At 55.2% G+C, this 14,056-nt stretch overlaps 1 protein-coding gene across 1 annotated transcript; it reads right to left on the bottom strand.

Annotated features, from left to right (window-relative positions):
• Positions 1–7,094: 7,094 nt before the first annotated feature.
• On the bottom strand, positions 7,095–8,970 carry LOC135982723 (zinc finger protein with KRAB and SCAN domains 2-like). The gene is made up of 2 exons (XM_065590923.1): positions 8,369–8,970; positions 7,095–7,706 (listed from the first exon to the last, which is right to left on the bottom strand). Exons 1-2 carry the CDS (start codon positions 8,865–8,867, stop codon positions 7,141–7,143), a joined length of 1,065 nt encoding a protein of 354 aa, XP_065446995.1. The 5' UTR covers positions 8,868–8,970; the 3' UTR covers positions 7,095–7,140.
• Between the last annotated feature and the right edge of the window lie 5,086 nt (positions 8,971–14,056).

Raw genomic sequence — 14,056 nt, 5'->3', positions numbered from 1 at the left:
CTGCCAAAAGGCAGTTAGCTGCAGCTGCTGCTGTGTAGCAATGCAGTACCACGTCTGCCGGCACCCAGATGACATATGGTGACGGTGAGCTGATCCGAGCGGGCTCCATGCTTGCCGTGGTATGTTGTCTGCACAGGTAACCCAGGTAAAAAGGCGCGAATCTATTGTCTGCCGGTGCTCTGATGGAGGGGGAGGGGCCTGACGACATGTACCCAGAACCCCCCGCGACACTGTTTTGCATCATTCAGGCACTGGGATTTCAACCCAGAATTCCAATGGGCGGCGGAGACTGCGGGAACTGTGGGATAGCTACCCATAGTGCAATGCTCCGGAAGTTGACGCTAGCTACTGTGGAAGCGGTCCGCCGACTAGAGCACTTAGAGCATTTTATGTGTGGACACACACAATCGGCTGTATACAACCGATTTCTATAAAACCGGCTTCTATAAATTCGACCTAATTTCGTACTGTAGACATACCTTAAATCACCCATTTTGGGGGCAGAAACAAAACATGCTGTGGAGGGACACCTAGCCAGGGCTAGCAAGAGGAGATGGAACCCAGCTAGGGTGACCAGATGTCCCGATTTTATAGGGACAGTCCCAATATTTGGGACTTTTTCTTATATAGGCTCCTATTACCCCCCACCCTCTGTCCCGATTTTTCACACTCACTCTCTGATCACCCTAAACCCAGCAGAAAAGCCAAACTGGAAAGGAGAAAGCAGGTGGGAGCATTGGCTCTTAGAGGACAGAAGGCAGCCCAAAACCAGGAAAGAAAGACTTTCATGGGGCACCCATGTTACAGACTCAGAATGTGCCCCGAGAGGTCCCCTAGGACAGCCATGGGGTGGAGCATGCAAAACAGGTCTTTTACAGGGCAGCCATTGTATTAGAGAGGCCATTTGAGAATCCCAATTAGAAGCACAAATGGAGCATGTGGGAGAGGGACATTGCCGGGAAGAGGAGAAACTTCAGAATCACAAAGAATTTGGGAAATTTTCATTCCAAAAGGGACTGTCGGAACGGAGGACAACATCATCGTCACCCCCGGAGCCAGAGGCGTGCTGGAGAGATCACTGAAGGCCGCCGTCCACGCGCTCTACGTGGACACCCTGAAGAAAAAGCCGGACCAGGGTAAAGTCTTCGAAGTAACCAGCAAGTGGGACTCCAGCAACCACTTCCTCCCCACAGGCAGCTTCACCCGGTTCGCCGACTGGCGGTTCATTCACCGCGCCCGGCTGAATTGCGTCCCGCTCAACGGTGCCATCCGCCACGGGAACCGGGACAAACGCTGCAGGAAGTGCGGGTACGTCAATGAAACCCTGCCCCACGTCCTATGCTGCTGCAAGCCCCATGCCAGAGCCTGGCAGCTACGCCACAACGCCGTCCAGGACCGTCTAGTGAAGGCCATCAACCCGCGTCTGGGAGAGATCACTGTCAACCGCGCCGTCCCCGGCACCGACAGCCCGCTGCGCCCGGACATCGTCGTCACGGACGAGGTGGGGAAAAAGATCATCCTGGTCGACGTAACGATTCCGTTCGAGAACAGGACCCCGGCCTTCCGCGAAGCCCGAGCCCGCAAGCTCGAAAAATACGCCCCCCTGGCTGACACCCTGCGGACTAAGGGCTATGAGGTGCACGTCGACGCTCTGCTCGTTGGGGCCCTGGGTGCCTGGGACCCGTGTAACGAACACGTGCTGAGGACCTGTGGGGTGGGCCGTCATTACGCGCGGCTCATGAGACGCCTAATGGTCTCGGACACTATCCGTTGGTCCCGGGACATTTACATCGAGCACATCACCGGCCACCGCCAATACCAAGAGTGAGCAGGGGAGACCTCGTGCACCCACACACACCCCCTGCTGGACCCTATCCCCTGAGCCCTAAACCCACCAAACCTAGCTGAATCCCGCCACGGGAGGGTCACCCCATCCCCATTACCCAGCCCGCTTGCTTATACCCATGACTGTCTCTGCCTCCCGTATGGGTGGTGGACCCTCACCGTTTATTGACTGTCTCCTGATCCCGTCCACCGGTTACCCACCCCTCATTGGGGACATTCCAGTGTGTATATACTATGTGTGCTGCCCAGCCCCAAAACACCAACATACCCCTATACTCTGCATGTTACCCCCAATGACCAATAACTAACGCTTCACATCTTCTGTATCGTTTATTTTTTTTTAAATATTCTCTAATAAAATTTAAAGCATGTGTTGGAACCATAGGCGTGCGCAGCCCATTTCATTAGGGTGTGCACCCAGGTAGCCTCACCCTGCCCTAGCCCCACCCCCGTCCTGCCCCCATCCACTCCCTCCTACTTCCCGCCCCCTGACTGCCCCCCTCAGAACTCCCAACCCCCTCTGCTCCTTGTCCCCTGACTACCACCTTCTGGGACTCTCCCCCCCAGAACCCCTCCCCCTATCTAAGCCTCCCTGCTCCTTGTCCCCTGACTGCCCTGACCCTTATCCCTGCCCATAGACAGACCCCCAGGACTGCCACACCTATCCAACCGCTCCCCACCCCCTGACAGGCCCCCCCAGAACTCCTGACTCATACAACCCCCTCTGCTCCCTGCCTCCCCTAACCCCTCTCCAACCCCTGCCTCCTGACACCCCCCCAAAACTCCTGACTCATCCAACCCCCCCAGCTCCTTGTCCCCTGACCACCGCCTCCAAAGACCCCCCCCAATTGCCCCCCTCAGGACATTCATGGTCCCTGTCCCCTGACTGCCCTGACCCATATCCACCTCCTGCCCCCTGACAGACCGTGGGACTCCCATGCCCCATCCAACCCCCCCTCCTCCCTGAGTGCCCCCTCCAGAGACCCCCTGCCCCTAACCACCACCCCCCCTGGGATCCCACCCCCATCCAACCCACCTTGCTCCCTGTCCCCTGACTGCCCCCACCCCTTATCCAACCCCCCTGGCCCTGGACCCCTTACCATGAGATGAGGGTCCTAGCCTCCCCGCGGAGCCAAACACTGCCCCGCAGAAGCATGCAGCCCCAGCTCTACAGGTGGGATGGGAGACAGAGGGGCTCAGGCCAGCTCCACACAGAGTGGGGTCAGGGCTTCAGCCCTGCAACTTTTGCCACTAGGGTGGCTGGGGCTCCCGAGACGGGGACTTCAACCTAATCTTCTGCCAGGGTCCGGGCTTCTCCCCCTCCAGTGCAGCTCCTGCCGGGGTCCGGGCTTCTCCTCTTCTCCCCTCTCCCTCTGGGCAGCTCCTGCCGGGGTCCGGGCTTCTCCTCCACCCCCACTCCCTCCCCCCACGTGGCTCCAGCCCCGTCTGGGGCTTCTCTTCCCCCACCCCCGCATGGCTCCTGCCGGTATCTGGAGCTTCTCCCACTGCACCCAGCCCTAGCCTAGCTGGGCTCCCTTGGGTCACCTGCTGCCTGCTGTGGCCGGAGTGGAGCCTGGCTGGCAGGGAGCAGCCATACACGTGGACCCCATGGCCATCAGCCCAAGAGGTGCGGGGCAGCCCTAGGCAAGCAGGGGCTGGCTGTGCTGCTGCCAGGGCCGGCTCCAGCATTTCTGCCACCCCAAGCAAAAAAAAAAAAAAAAAAAAGCTGCGATCGCCGGTGGCAATTGGAAAAAAAAAAAAGCCGCGATCGGTGGCGGCAGTTCAGCGGCAGGTCCTTCGCTCCTAGGGGGAGTGAGGGACCTGCCGCCCCCGAATTGCCGCAGGTGCCGCCCCCCTTCCTTGGCCGCCCCAAGCACCTGCTTGTAAAGCTGGTGCCTGGAGCTGGCCCTGGCTGCTGCTGATAGCCCCACACTCCCACCCACACCTAACCCTTAGGCTTTTTTTGTGTGTGTGTGTGAGACTCACTCAGCCCCTGCTGGAGCAGAGAGGCAGGAAGCAGCTGATTTGAGCCTGCCTGGCAAACAGCTGAGGAACAGCCTTCCCAGCCGGAGCTCAGGGCATTAGGGTGTGCCGGGGCACACCCGGCACACCCCGTGTGCACGCCTATGGTTGGAACAGCAGCCAAACTGGACGTATACTGCTATCCCACCATGCTGTCCTGAGCATCTCCTACCTGCTACAAAGCAGGAAACATCAGATGTGTTAGTGGGAGCACAGGGGTTCCTAGTCAAGGTGCAGGAATTGGGGGATTTCTTCTCAGTGCAGGGCAGGAGGGGAGCACCCCCCCGCATCAGAGTACTTCAGGTTCCCAGCCAGCAGCCCAGCTCATGGGTGAAGTTGCAGAGTTTCTTGGCCAGCCACGAGGCTGTGCTGCCATCCACGAAGGAGGTGATGCTGTTTGGCTGCAGCTGTTCTAGGAGGAAGCTAGATCCACCAGTGCTGCAGGCAGGTAAGGAGCAGATGAAGGGTGGGCACTCTATCCTGTCCCCACCCAGATGGCGATCGTCTGACAGGGAAAACATGGCAGTAAATACCCTATGGCCCAGAGACACAGTGACAGCAGTGAAGAGATTTCAGTGCCAGGGGTGTATTCCCTATGGTCATTCCAGGGGAGAGAGCACAGGTCCCTTTTCACAGAGTCACAGAACCTAGATTTGCATTATTACTACTGTTAGCATACTGTTCTTTCTGTTGTCACTGAGCCCACTGAGACCCATTTGCTCTGGCCATTTGCCTGAGCACAGGGCCTGTGCAGTTGAGGGCACAGTGTGCCTGGATAGGGAAGCACTGGTTAGTGGAGCCTTGGAAACAGTCTGTTCCATCCACAAAACAGGTGGTGCTGATGCTCTGGGGAGTCAGGTCCATCTCATGGTCAATCCACTGGCCCCACTCCACAAGCCTGTGAACATAGCCACTGTCCAGACAGACATTCTCATTCTGCATATGCAGGACTTCATGGGAGACCCAGTGCCCCGGAGGAGCAGAGAGATGTATGTATGTGTGTGTCCGTCCAGTTACTAATGGACAACAAGCAGCTTGGCAGTCAGATAACTGACTCCAAATTTGGAGCAATTTTAATTCCATCTGAAACAGGGTGGCTTGCAGTTGGCTGGAGAGCCTAGGGTTTCATTAGGCCTGATTGCAAGATGAGCCCCACCTGAGAGGAATCCCGTGATTCCAATATAAAAGGCTGTAGGCAGGGGTGTGGTTGAGAGAGTGTAGTGGAGATCATTAGTGGTGGGAAGTCTGGCACTGAATTGGGGAGTTCAGGAGAGTGTGTGAAACTGAAGGTGGTGGAAACAGCAGATGCTAGGAGCAAATGTGGCCCCTGCCGAGTCCTAACTAGGTAAGGCCTGTGAGGGGGAGTTAAAAAAGGGAAGATGAACTGAAAAGCTTTTGAGTTCTATTTGTTGAGCTCTGTTGCCAGCCTGAGGAGAACTGGGGATGAGTGAATGGAAGGATTTGAGCTTAATTAGGCCTTGGCTACACTTGCAGATGTACAGCGCTGTGAGTTAAACCTGTCTTTGTACAGCTGAGTAGGGAAAGCGCTGCAGTCTGTCCACACTGACAGCTGCCCAGCGCACTGTCGTGGCCACATTTGCAGCATTTGCTGCGCCATTGGGAGTAGTGCATTATGGGCAGCTATCCCACAGAGCACCTCTTCCCATTCTGGCACCGTGGGTTGTGGGAAGGGGGCGTGGGTGCGGGGCATTCTGGATCCTGTCCCAACGCCCCGTGATGCATCGCTTCGCATCCCAGAAATCCCTTTGTTTCCGTCCACCTTTGGCGCCATCTTTCAACGGTTTCGGTGCAGCGTGATCTGCCTGCGGGAAATGGAGCCCAAACTACTGAGGCGTATGCTGACTTATCTTGTCACCATGTCACGTTTGGCTGTCGAACTATTCCTTAAGATCCAAAGTGACAGTGAGAGTAAGGAGTCCGACGATGCTATCGAGCCACGTAACACGTACAACACAAAATTGCTTGTGGCATTCACGGACATGCTCAGCACTGTGGAACGCCACTTTTGGGCTCGGGAAACAAGCACCGAGTAGTGGGATCACATCGTCATGGAAGTCTGGGATGACGAGCAGCGGCTGCAGAACTTTCAGATGAGAAAAGCCACTTTCATGAGACTGTGTGAGGAGCTCACCCCCACTCTGCGGTGCAAGGACACGAGATTGAGAGCTGCCCTGCCAGTGGAGAAGCGGGTGGCTATTGCAATCTGGAAGCTAGCAACTCCAGACAGCTACTGGTCGGTCGCAAACCAGTTTGGAGTGGGAAAGTTGACCGTTGGAATTGTGGTGATGCAAGTTTGCAAGGCCATTAATCGCATTCTACTCAGAAGAACCGTGACTCTGGGTAACGTGCAGGACATAGTGGATGGCTTTGCACAAATGGGGTTCCCTAACTGTGGAGGGGCGATAGATGGGACGCACATTTCTATTCTGGCACCACCCCACCTAGGATCTGAGTATGTTAATAGGAAGGGATATTTCTCTATGATTCTCCAGGCGCTTGTGGATCACCGTGAGCATTTCATTGACATTAACACAGGCTGACCCGGAAAGGTGCATGACGCACGCATCTTTCGGAACACTTGGCTGTTCAAGAAGATGCGGGCTGGGACTATTTTCCCAGAGCGGAAGATCATGGTAGGGGAAGTTGAAATGCCCATTGTGATCCTTGGAGATCCCGCTTACCTGTTAATGCCGTGGCTCATGAAACCCTACATAGGGAGCCTTGACAGCAGCAAGGAACAGTTCAACTACAGGCTGAGCCAGTGCCGAATGACTGTGGAGTGTGCTTTTGGCCGTTTAAAGGGCTGCTGGCGATCTCTGTATGGGAAGCTGGACTTGGCTGAAAACAGCATCCCCGCGGTTATATCCGCGTGCTGTACCCTCCATAATATTTGTGAAGGGAAGGGTGAAAGCTTCACTCAGGCATGGACCTCCGAGGTTCAACACCTGGAGGCTGAATTTGCACAGCCAGAGAGCAGGGCTATTACAGGGGCCCAGCGTGGGGCTGCAAGGATTAGGGATGCCTTGAGGGAGCAATTTGAGGCTGAAAACCAGCAGTGATATCTGGTGCCCTGCACGGGAGTGAAGTGCAGTAATTCCAATAGTTAGGAATCAGTGTTTGCTAAGCAGACTTGCAGTGCCTGTTTATTTCCTGGGCTAAGGAGTCTTTTACTTTATGCAATAATAATGTTTTCAAAGCCAAAAAATCAATTTATTGAAAAGAAACAAGGGGGTGGAGTGGAGAACGGTACAATCACAGATTCACGTATGTCCTGTCTGGTGTGCTGTGCAGTGAGTGCTGCACTTCAGGATAGCTATACTGTATAGTGATGAGGGTTGAGTGCAGAGGGTAAGGGTCGTGGTTTTCAGGGCTGGGTGGTGAAGATACTGGTGTTGGAGGCAGCTGGTGGCGTGAAGAACCCGGAAGTTGGGGAAAGTGGGTTGGAGGTGACAGTGGGGCACAAGGGAAAGAGTTTTGGGACAAGGGCTGTAGGAGGGCGTGGTGTTTGCGTTTGAGGTACTGCTCCTTCTGCATGGCTACGAGCTCCTGGATAGCGTCTGCTTGGCGCTCCAGGATGCTTATGAGCTGATCCGTGCTTTGCTGCCGGTGCTCCGTGCTTTGCTGCCGGTGCGCTGCGTTTTCCTGGCGGATCCTGCTTTCTCTCTCCCTCCAGTTCTGTGCTTTCTCATTCTCTTTAATAGATTGCCACATCACTTCTTGCAGCATGTCTTCTTTGCTTTTTCGCAGTCTCTTCCTGAGTCTTTGCAGTCTCTGAGCAGGCAATAAGAGGGACGGCTGAGGTCTCAAGGTTGATGCAGCTGTATAGGCAAAATGCAACATTTAACAGAGGCAGCATTGTTTATACCAGACAGAGTAATGATTTCCCCCACACTTAAGGAGTAGAAAACACACAGGGTCTACACAATAGCATAATTTTTCCATCCGAAACAGAGCACACATATCCCACGGGAGCCTCAAAATGGTGAGTAAGGGGGACTGATTGTTTCAGGTCTGCACTGTCCTCTGGGTTTCTGTGCCTTGGGGAGAGCCAACAACTGCAGGGGGTCCCTACACTGAACACTGTCCCAACATTTTCCACAGGAGTTTATCTTGGACGATATCTTGCTGCTGAGGGTGACCTGGGAAGCAAGGGAGGGTCTTCTACTGCAATGCGGCTTCCACCCTGGCCCATATGCAGCTTGCCTGTGTGCAGCAATGGTCCCCCTGCCCCTCGCGGCACAGTGGTGCAGACACGTTAGCCTGGCTGTGACAAGGACCACGGTGGCTCTCCCGATAAACCTGCGCAAGCGCATTGCACACGTTCTGGATGGGACATTCGAGGAGATTACCGAGGCTGATTACCGCGATGTGATAAACCACATCAATGCACTATTCCGCATCTAGGCATGCATGCCTAACCCTCTTCTCCCAAAGAGCCTGCACCAAAAAAATTCCTTCCCCCCCAAAAAAAACCACTTACCGGGAACCTGCTCTTCTGTTTGTCCTCCACCAAGTACCGGCCGCTGCGACTGGCTACCTTCCTCCTGGCTCGAGAAGAGCTCCTGGCTGCATGGCTCCAGGGATTCCGGGGTGTCTCCATCCGGCCCAACACCCTCACTCCCGTTTTCTTCCTCCTCCTCCTCCTTCCCCCGACCCCACACTGGCTCTGAAGTGTCCATGGTGGGGCTCGGAGTGGAGGTGGGGTTAACCCCAAGTATCGCATCCAGCTCTTTGTAGAATCGGCAGGTCGTGGGGGGAGCACCTGAGTGGCCATTTGCGTTGCGGGTTTTGCGGTAGGCACTCTGCAGCTCCTTCACTTTAATCCTGCACTGCAGGGCGTCCCGGTCATGGCCCCTTTCCATCATGTCCTTTGATACCTTCCCGAAGGTATCGTAATTCCTATGGCTGGAGCGCAGCTGGGACTGTACAGCTTCCTCCCCCAAACACTGATGAGATCCAGTAACTCGCCATTGCTCCATACTGGGGCTTGCTTGGAGCGTGGAGGCATGGTCACCTGGAAAGATTCGCTGATTGCTCAGCCAGGCGTGGCGTGGAGTGCTAACAGGAAGGGGATTTTTAAAATTCCTGGGGAATGTAAAGGGCGGGTCACATGGTTGTAGGGTGACCAGATCACCAAAGACAAATATCGGGACGCGGGGGGGGGGTGTGTGTGTGTGGGGGGGGCGCGTGGCGGGGGGCGTGGCCAAAAAAAAAAAAAAACCAAACTTCCTCCGCAAGTGCTGGAGGGAGGCCCGGGAGACTCAGGGGAAGCGCGGGGCCGGGGTAGTGAGAGTCCGGCCTGGTCCCTTGCAGGCAGGACTCAGTCGGGTGGTAGGGCGAGGAGGGGGGCGGCCCGCGGGGCCAGGCGGCGGCTGTTCTACCCCCCGGGCAGCGGGACTCGGGAGCAGCCGCTGCTGCAGCTCCCACTGCCGCGGGGGAGGAAGCGGCCATGGCGCTTGACGGCTGCGGCTCTGGCGCCCCCGGAGCCGGGGCCTGCTGCAGGGACCCAGCAGCGCGCACGCTGCGCCCAGCCCCTGGCCAGCATTTGGGCTGCTGCCCAGCTGGTGCTATCGCGCGGCGGCCCCGGAGTGGGGGCAGCAGGCCCCAGCCCCCCCGTACCGCAGGGGAACGAATGGGGCTGGGCGGCCGATGCCTCCACCCCGGGGCCACCGCGCGATAGCACCAGCTGGGCAGCCCAGACGTGCCTAGCCAGGGGCTGGGCCCAGCATACGCGCTGCTGCAGGCCCCGGCTCGGGGGGTTCGGGGGCGCCAGAGCCACCGAGCGCCATGGCCGCTTCCTCCCCCGTCGCCTGGCCCCGCGGGTCGCCCCCCTCCTCTCCCAACCACCCGAGTCCTGCCTGCACTGGGCCAGGCCGGACTGTTACTCACCCCGGCCCCGCGCTGCCTCTGAGTCTCCCGGGCCTCCCTCCAGCACTTGCGGAGGGAGGGGGAATGGTGAGCCCGGGGAAGAGGCGGGGATTCGGGGAGGGAGCCAATCGGGGGAGGAGGGGGCGGAGTCGGGGCGGGGGGGGGGGGGGGCGCGAGCACTTCCGGGCTCGAGGCTCGGGGCATTTCCTTGTTTGTCCGGTTGGCCCGACCGCACGTCGGTCGGGACGCGGGACAAACAAGGAAATATCGGGACGGTCCCGATAAAATCGGGACGTCTGGTCACCCTACATGGTTGGTTACCTGAGGCCAGGGCAGTACAGTTTGAACTGATGACCAGAGTGGCTAGAACAGGCATTGTGGGATACTGCCGGATACTTCTGGAGGCCAGACACAGCGCATTGGGTGGCCACACTGGCGCCGCAGCGCTGCAGCGGCAGCGCAATACACGCTATTCCTCTTGGGGACGTGGAGTACATGCAGCACTGCAACCACGGAGATACAGCGCTGCAAATGTCTTGCCAGTGTGGACAAGGAGTGAGTTACAGTGCTGGGGGTGGCTTTACAACGCTGTAACTTGCAAGTGTAGCCAAGGCCTTAGAAGGTCACTGGTGACTGTGTTCTTAAAGGGGCCTGGATGAAGGGAAAATAGAGGTGGGAGGGCCACAGAGGCAACCCTAACCACTAGGGGGCACTCAGGAGTCAGTAAGCAGGCCCTATGCTACATAACTCAACACAGCGGTCAGTAGTCCCCTGGCTTGGTTCTGCTCCGCTCGGCTCTGCTCTCTTCAGTCAGATAAGACCACAGGAGGAGAAGCAACCTAATGATGCTGTTCAGAATAGCACTGGCATTTAATCATGTTGATTACAGTAGTGCCTCACGGCCACCCAAGAATGGGGCCCCGTTGTGCTAGGCATTCACTAGAGCTGGGTGATGCCTTCTCAGCCAGGCACGGATGTGACACATGTTGCCTCTTTTCCTGTGTGTCTTGTCTGTGAGCCACTTCTGATTGTCTTGGATGTATTTGTTATGTGACATCACTTCCCAGATGATTTCAGACAGTCACCGGTAGGTCTCCCTGTGAGCCAGTCATTGTGCATATGCAATATTTGAGATTTAAGTTATGCCCATTTGATTGGACAAAGGGGATCACATGGTATATTTCCATTCCCTGACTAAATCAGTGTGACTGTAAGATTTGCTTTCGTGAGCATCCTCCAGCGTTCAGTTCAAGCTCGCTAGGCCCAGGCCTATTCCTGCTGGTGAACTTGATGCTGGAAAAGGCATAGGAAGCAAACACAAAGGCACAAAGATATTTGAAGCAAAGTCATTTAAACATTCAAATATGGCTTTTTTATGCTATTTACCCAGCTCTAATAGAACTCAGTGACCTGACCAGACATGAACAAGCCTATGCAGCCCCCTAATAGCCAGACATTCACACTGCTCCTCTCTATACCTGTATGTAAAGCACACTATGCACTAACAATATGTAAGCAGAGTCAGGATAAGCTCTACCCTGACATCTGGTGGTGAATTATGGCAAGGGTGGAAAAGAACTTCAGGGGCTGATCTTGTTTGCATGGGCACACCCACCCGCCTAGCCTGGGACAACAACAACTGAAAGTGGTTACTTTGGCTGGTGTGGGATCCCCAGTTTCTCTGTTATTGGGGCAAGAAGAATAAAGTGTTGTTACCGTGATTCTGTGAATCAAGGCCAGTGGAACTGTTGTATGACAGAGGGAGTCACCAGTAACTAAGTAGCACTTGCTAGACAAGGGGCATGGGTTACAAAACCCAGTGATTTAAGAGAGATTAGGGATGGGTAGGTGTACCTGATAGAATGGGGCCTCTTTTGAGAGCCTGGAACAGCAATTGTACTCTCTCTCTCTCCCCTCCCCCCGTCTCCACTGTTGAATAGCAGAGCTAAGTTTGCTTCCATGAGGAGTCTAGCAAGAAGTTGTTGAACTGAATTCACTTTGGGCAAATGGTGCACCAGCACTGAGGCTCCCCTACTACAAGCTAAAATTGCTGAGCTGAGATCACTGAGTGCTGTGTTAACAAGTGGGGGAGCCTGAAGATATATTGCTAAGTAGCTGGTAGAGCCAAGCAGTTTGTGGGACGGTGAGAGTGGCTCATGGAACAGCGAGTGGAGCGGAGCAGAGCTGAGCCATTTGCGGGGGCAGCTGGAGCGGTTCATGGGACGGCTGGTGGAGTGGAGCGGCTGGCAGAGCTGAGCAGTTTGCGGGGACGGCTGGAGGAGCGGAGTGGCGCGGCGCGGCTGGTAGAGCGAAGCCATTCGTGGTAAAGGCTGCAGCAGAACTCCACGGAGAGGTGGGGCAGTCGGCCTCGGACCACGTAAGGTGCCCCTTAGCATCCTGTGTGCCCCCCCCCCATTTCCGCCCAGGCTTGGGGGGGGGGTAAAACTCTGCAGATAAACTTTTGAACTCTGGGGCGGCACTGACCAGGGATAGAGACTTTGGGCTTGTTGGACTTTGGGGTGATTGGACTTAAGACCCTGAGGGGAAAAGGACACTGCCAAACTTACTTGGAGGTGGGTCTTTTGCTCATGGTTTGTGTTATGAATCCTGTTTGTGGTGTTTCCCCAACGTAATGCCACATTGTTTCCCTCCTTTATTAAAAGGCTTTTGCTACACTCAGACTCTGTGCTTGCAGGAGGGGAAGTATTGCCTCCTAAAGGCGCCCGAGGGGGTGGTATGTAATTGTCCCTGGTCACTGGGTGAGGGCTCAAGCGGGATTTGCATTGCGTTATTGAAACGCAACCCCTAGATACTGAACCCGGCCCTTGTTGCTGCCAACTCAGAGGGGCAGAAGGGTTACAAATAGACACGAACACACCCACTGAGGTGCTTTTACATAGAAACACAACCACTCCTCCCTCAAACATACAGTCTCACCCCATCATACATGCTCCTACTTGTAGACAGTGCTTTCTCATTCTTGCACATCCACCCATAACTTCATATAGCTACACAGTCACACACACACCCATATAAACTCTAGTATGAATGAACCCCTTCCCCCATCTCTATACAGTACAAAGCCTGTCTGTGTGGGGGTAAATACAGAGGAGAGGTACTAAGGGGATGGGGCCCGGGAAGCATGTGGTTACATGGCTAGTAAGTCTTCCTTGCCCTCACAGTTGGCTTTCTGTGAGATGCCTCTGCCCATTCCCACCTGGAGATGTCTCTCTCCCCACCCACTTTCACATACAACAGCTACCTGCTGCCACTACCGTGTCTGGGTTTCATTCCAGCTTTAGGCACATTTTCAGAGTCTGCAGGGAGCCAGCAGGCATAGACCGTGTTTGCTGTGCCCCAGAGAGGGTTCTTCCTGCCAGGGTGGGCATAAGTAACCTTGGAATGTGAATGAACCGTAGTCACCAGTGTAAAGAACCAGGTGCATACGTGCAGAAGAGAAGTAAGCATGGGCCTATGGATTAGTGCACTGGAATGGGCTTGAGACCCCAGTTCTAGTCTTGGCCACTGATCTGCTGTGCGACTTTGGGCTTGTCGCTTCCCCTCTCTGTGCCTCCGTTCCTCTTTGTCTCCTTAGGGTGTATGCTCTTTGGGGTGTTCGTGTCACAGGGTAGCTGGTCCCTTTGGGGAGATAGGCTGTATCACAGGGGACTGGGCCCGTTTGCCTCCCCAGGTGGAGGGAATGAATTGAGGGATAGCTCAGTGGTTTGAGCATTGGCCTGCTAAACCCAAGGTTGTGAGTTCAATCCTTGAGGGGGCCACTTAGGGATCTGGGACAAAATCAGTACTTGGTCCTGCTAGTGAAGGCAGGGGGCTGGACTTGATGATTCCAGTTCTAGGAGATGGGATATCTCCATTAATTTATTAGAAAAAGTGAATTTAACACCATTAATTTGGGCTTGAATAGGGACTGGGAGTGGCTGGCTCATTACAGAAGCAGTTTTGCCTCTCCTGGAATTGACACCTCCTCATCAGGGCTGGCTCCAGCTTTTTTGCCGCCCCAAGCAGCAAAGAAAAAATAAAATAAAAATCAGTCCAGGATGCCAGCCTCCATCGCCCACTTATTGCATTTTCAAGCAAGCACTTTTGTGCTTCCCCTAATGTTGTCCCTCATGCTTGAGAGACGCTCCCCATCAACATCCACAAAGCTCCCCCATTATCCTCCTTCAAGTCTTCCTTAAAACTCGCCTTTGCTGGGATGTCTACAAAACCTTAACAAGACCTACACTGTTGGTATGCAGAGAGCACTGTCTGTCATGCTGACCAACATTGTCTCGTTGTT

This window comes from Chrysemys picta, chromosome 4 (assembly GCF_011386835.1).
Source record: "Chrysemys picta bellii isolate R12L10 chromosome 4, ASM1138683v2, whole genome shotgun sequence".
Lineage (NCBI taxonomy): Eukaryota > Metazoa > Chordata > Testudines > Emydidae > Chrysemys > Chrysemys picta.
This window is presented reverse-complemented; position numbering and strand designations above follow the sequence as displayed.

Bases quoted from the DNA above. Each gene is read 5' to 3' on its own strand.
- LOC135982723 (XM_065590923.1), bottom strand. From the start codon at position 8,867: ATGGAGCAATGGCGAGTTACTGGATCTCATCAGTGTTTGGGGGAGGAA. The intron at 7,707-8,368 runs GTAAGTGGTTTT...TTGCCTATACAG, and splicing joins AACAGAAGAGCAGGTTCCCG to CTGCATCAACCTTGAGACCT.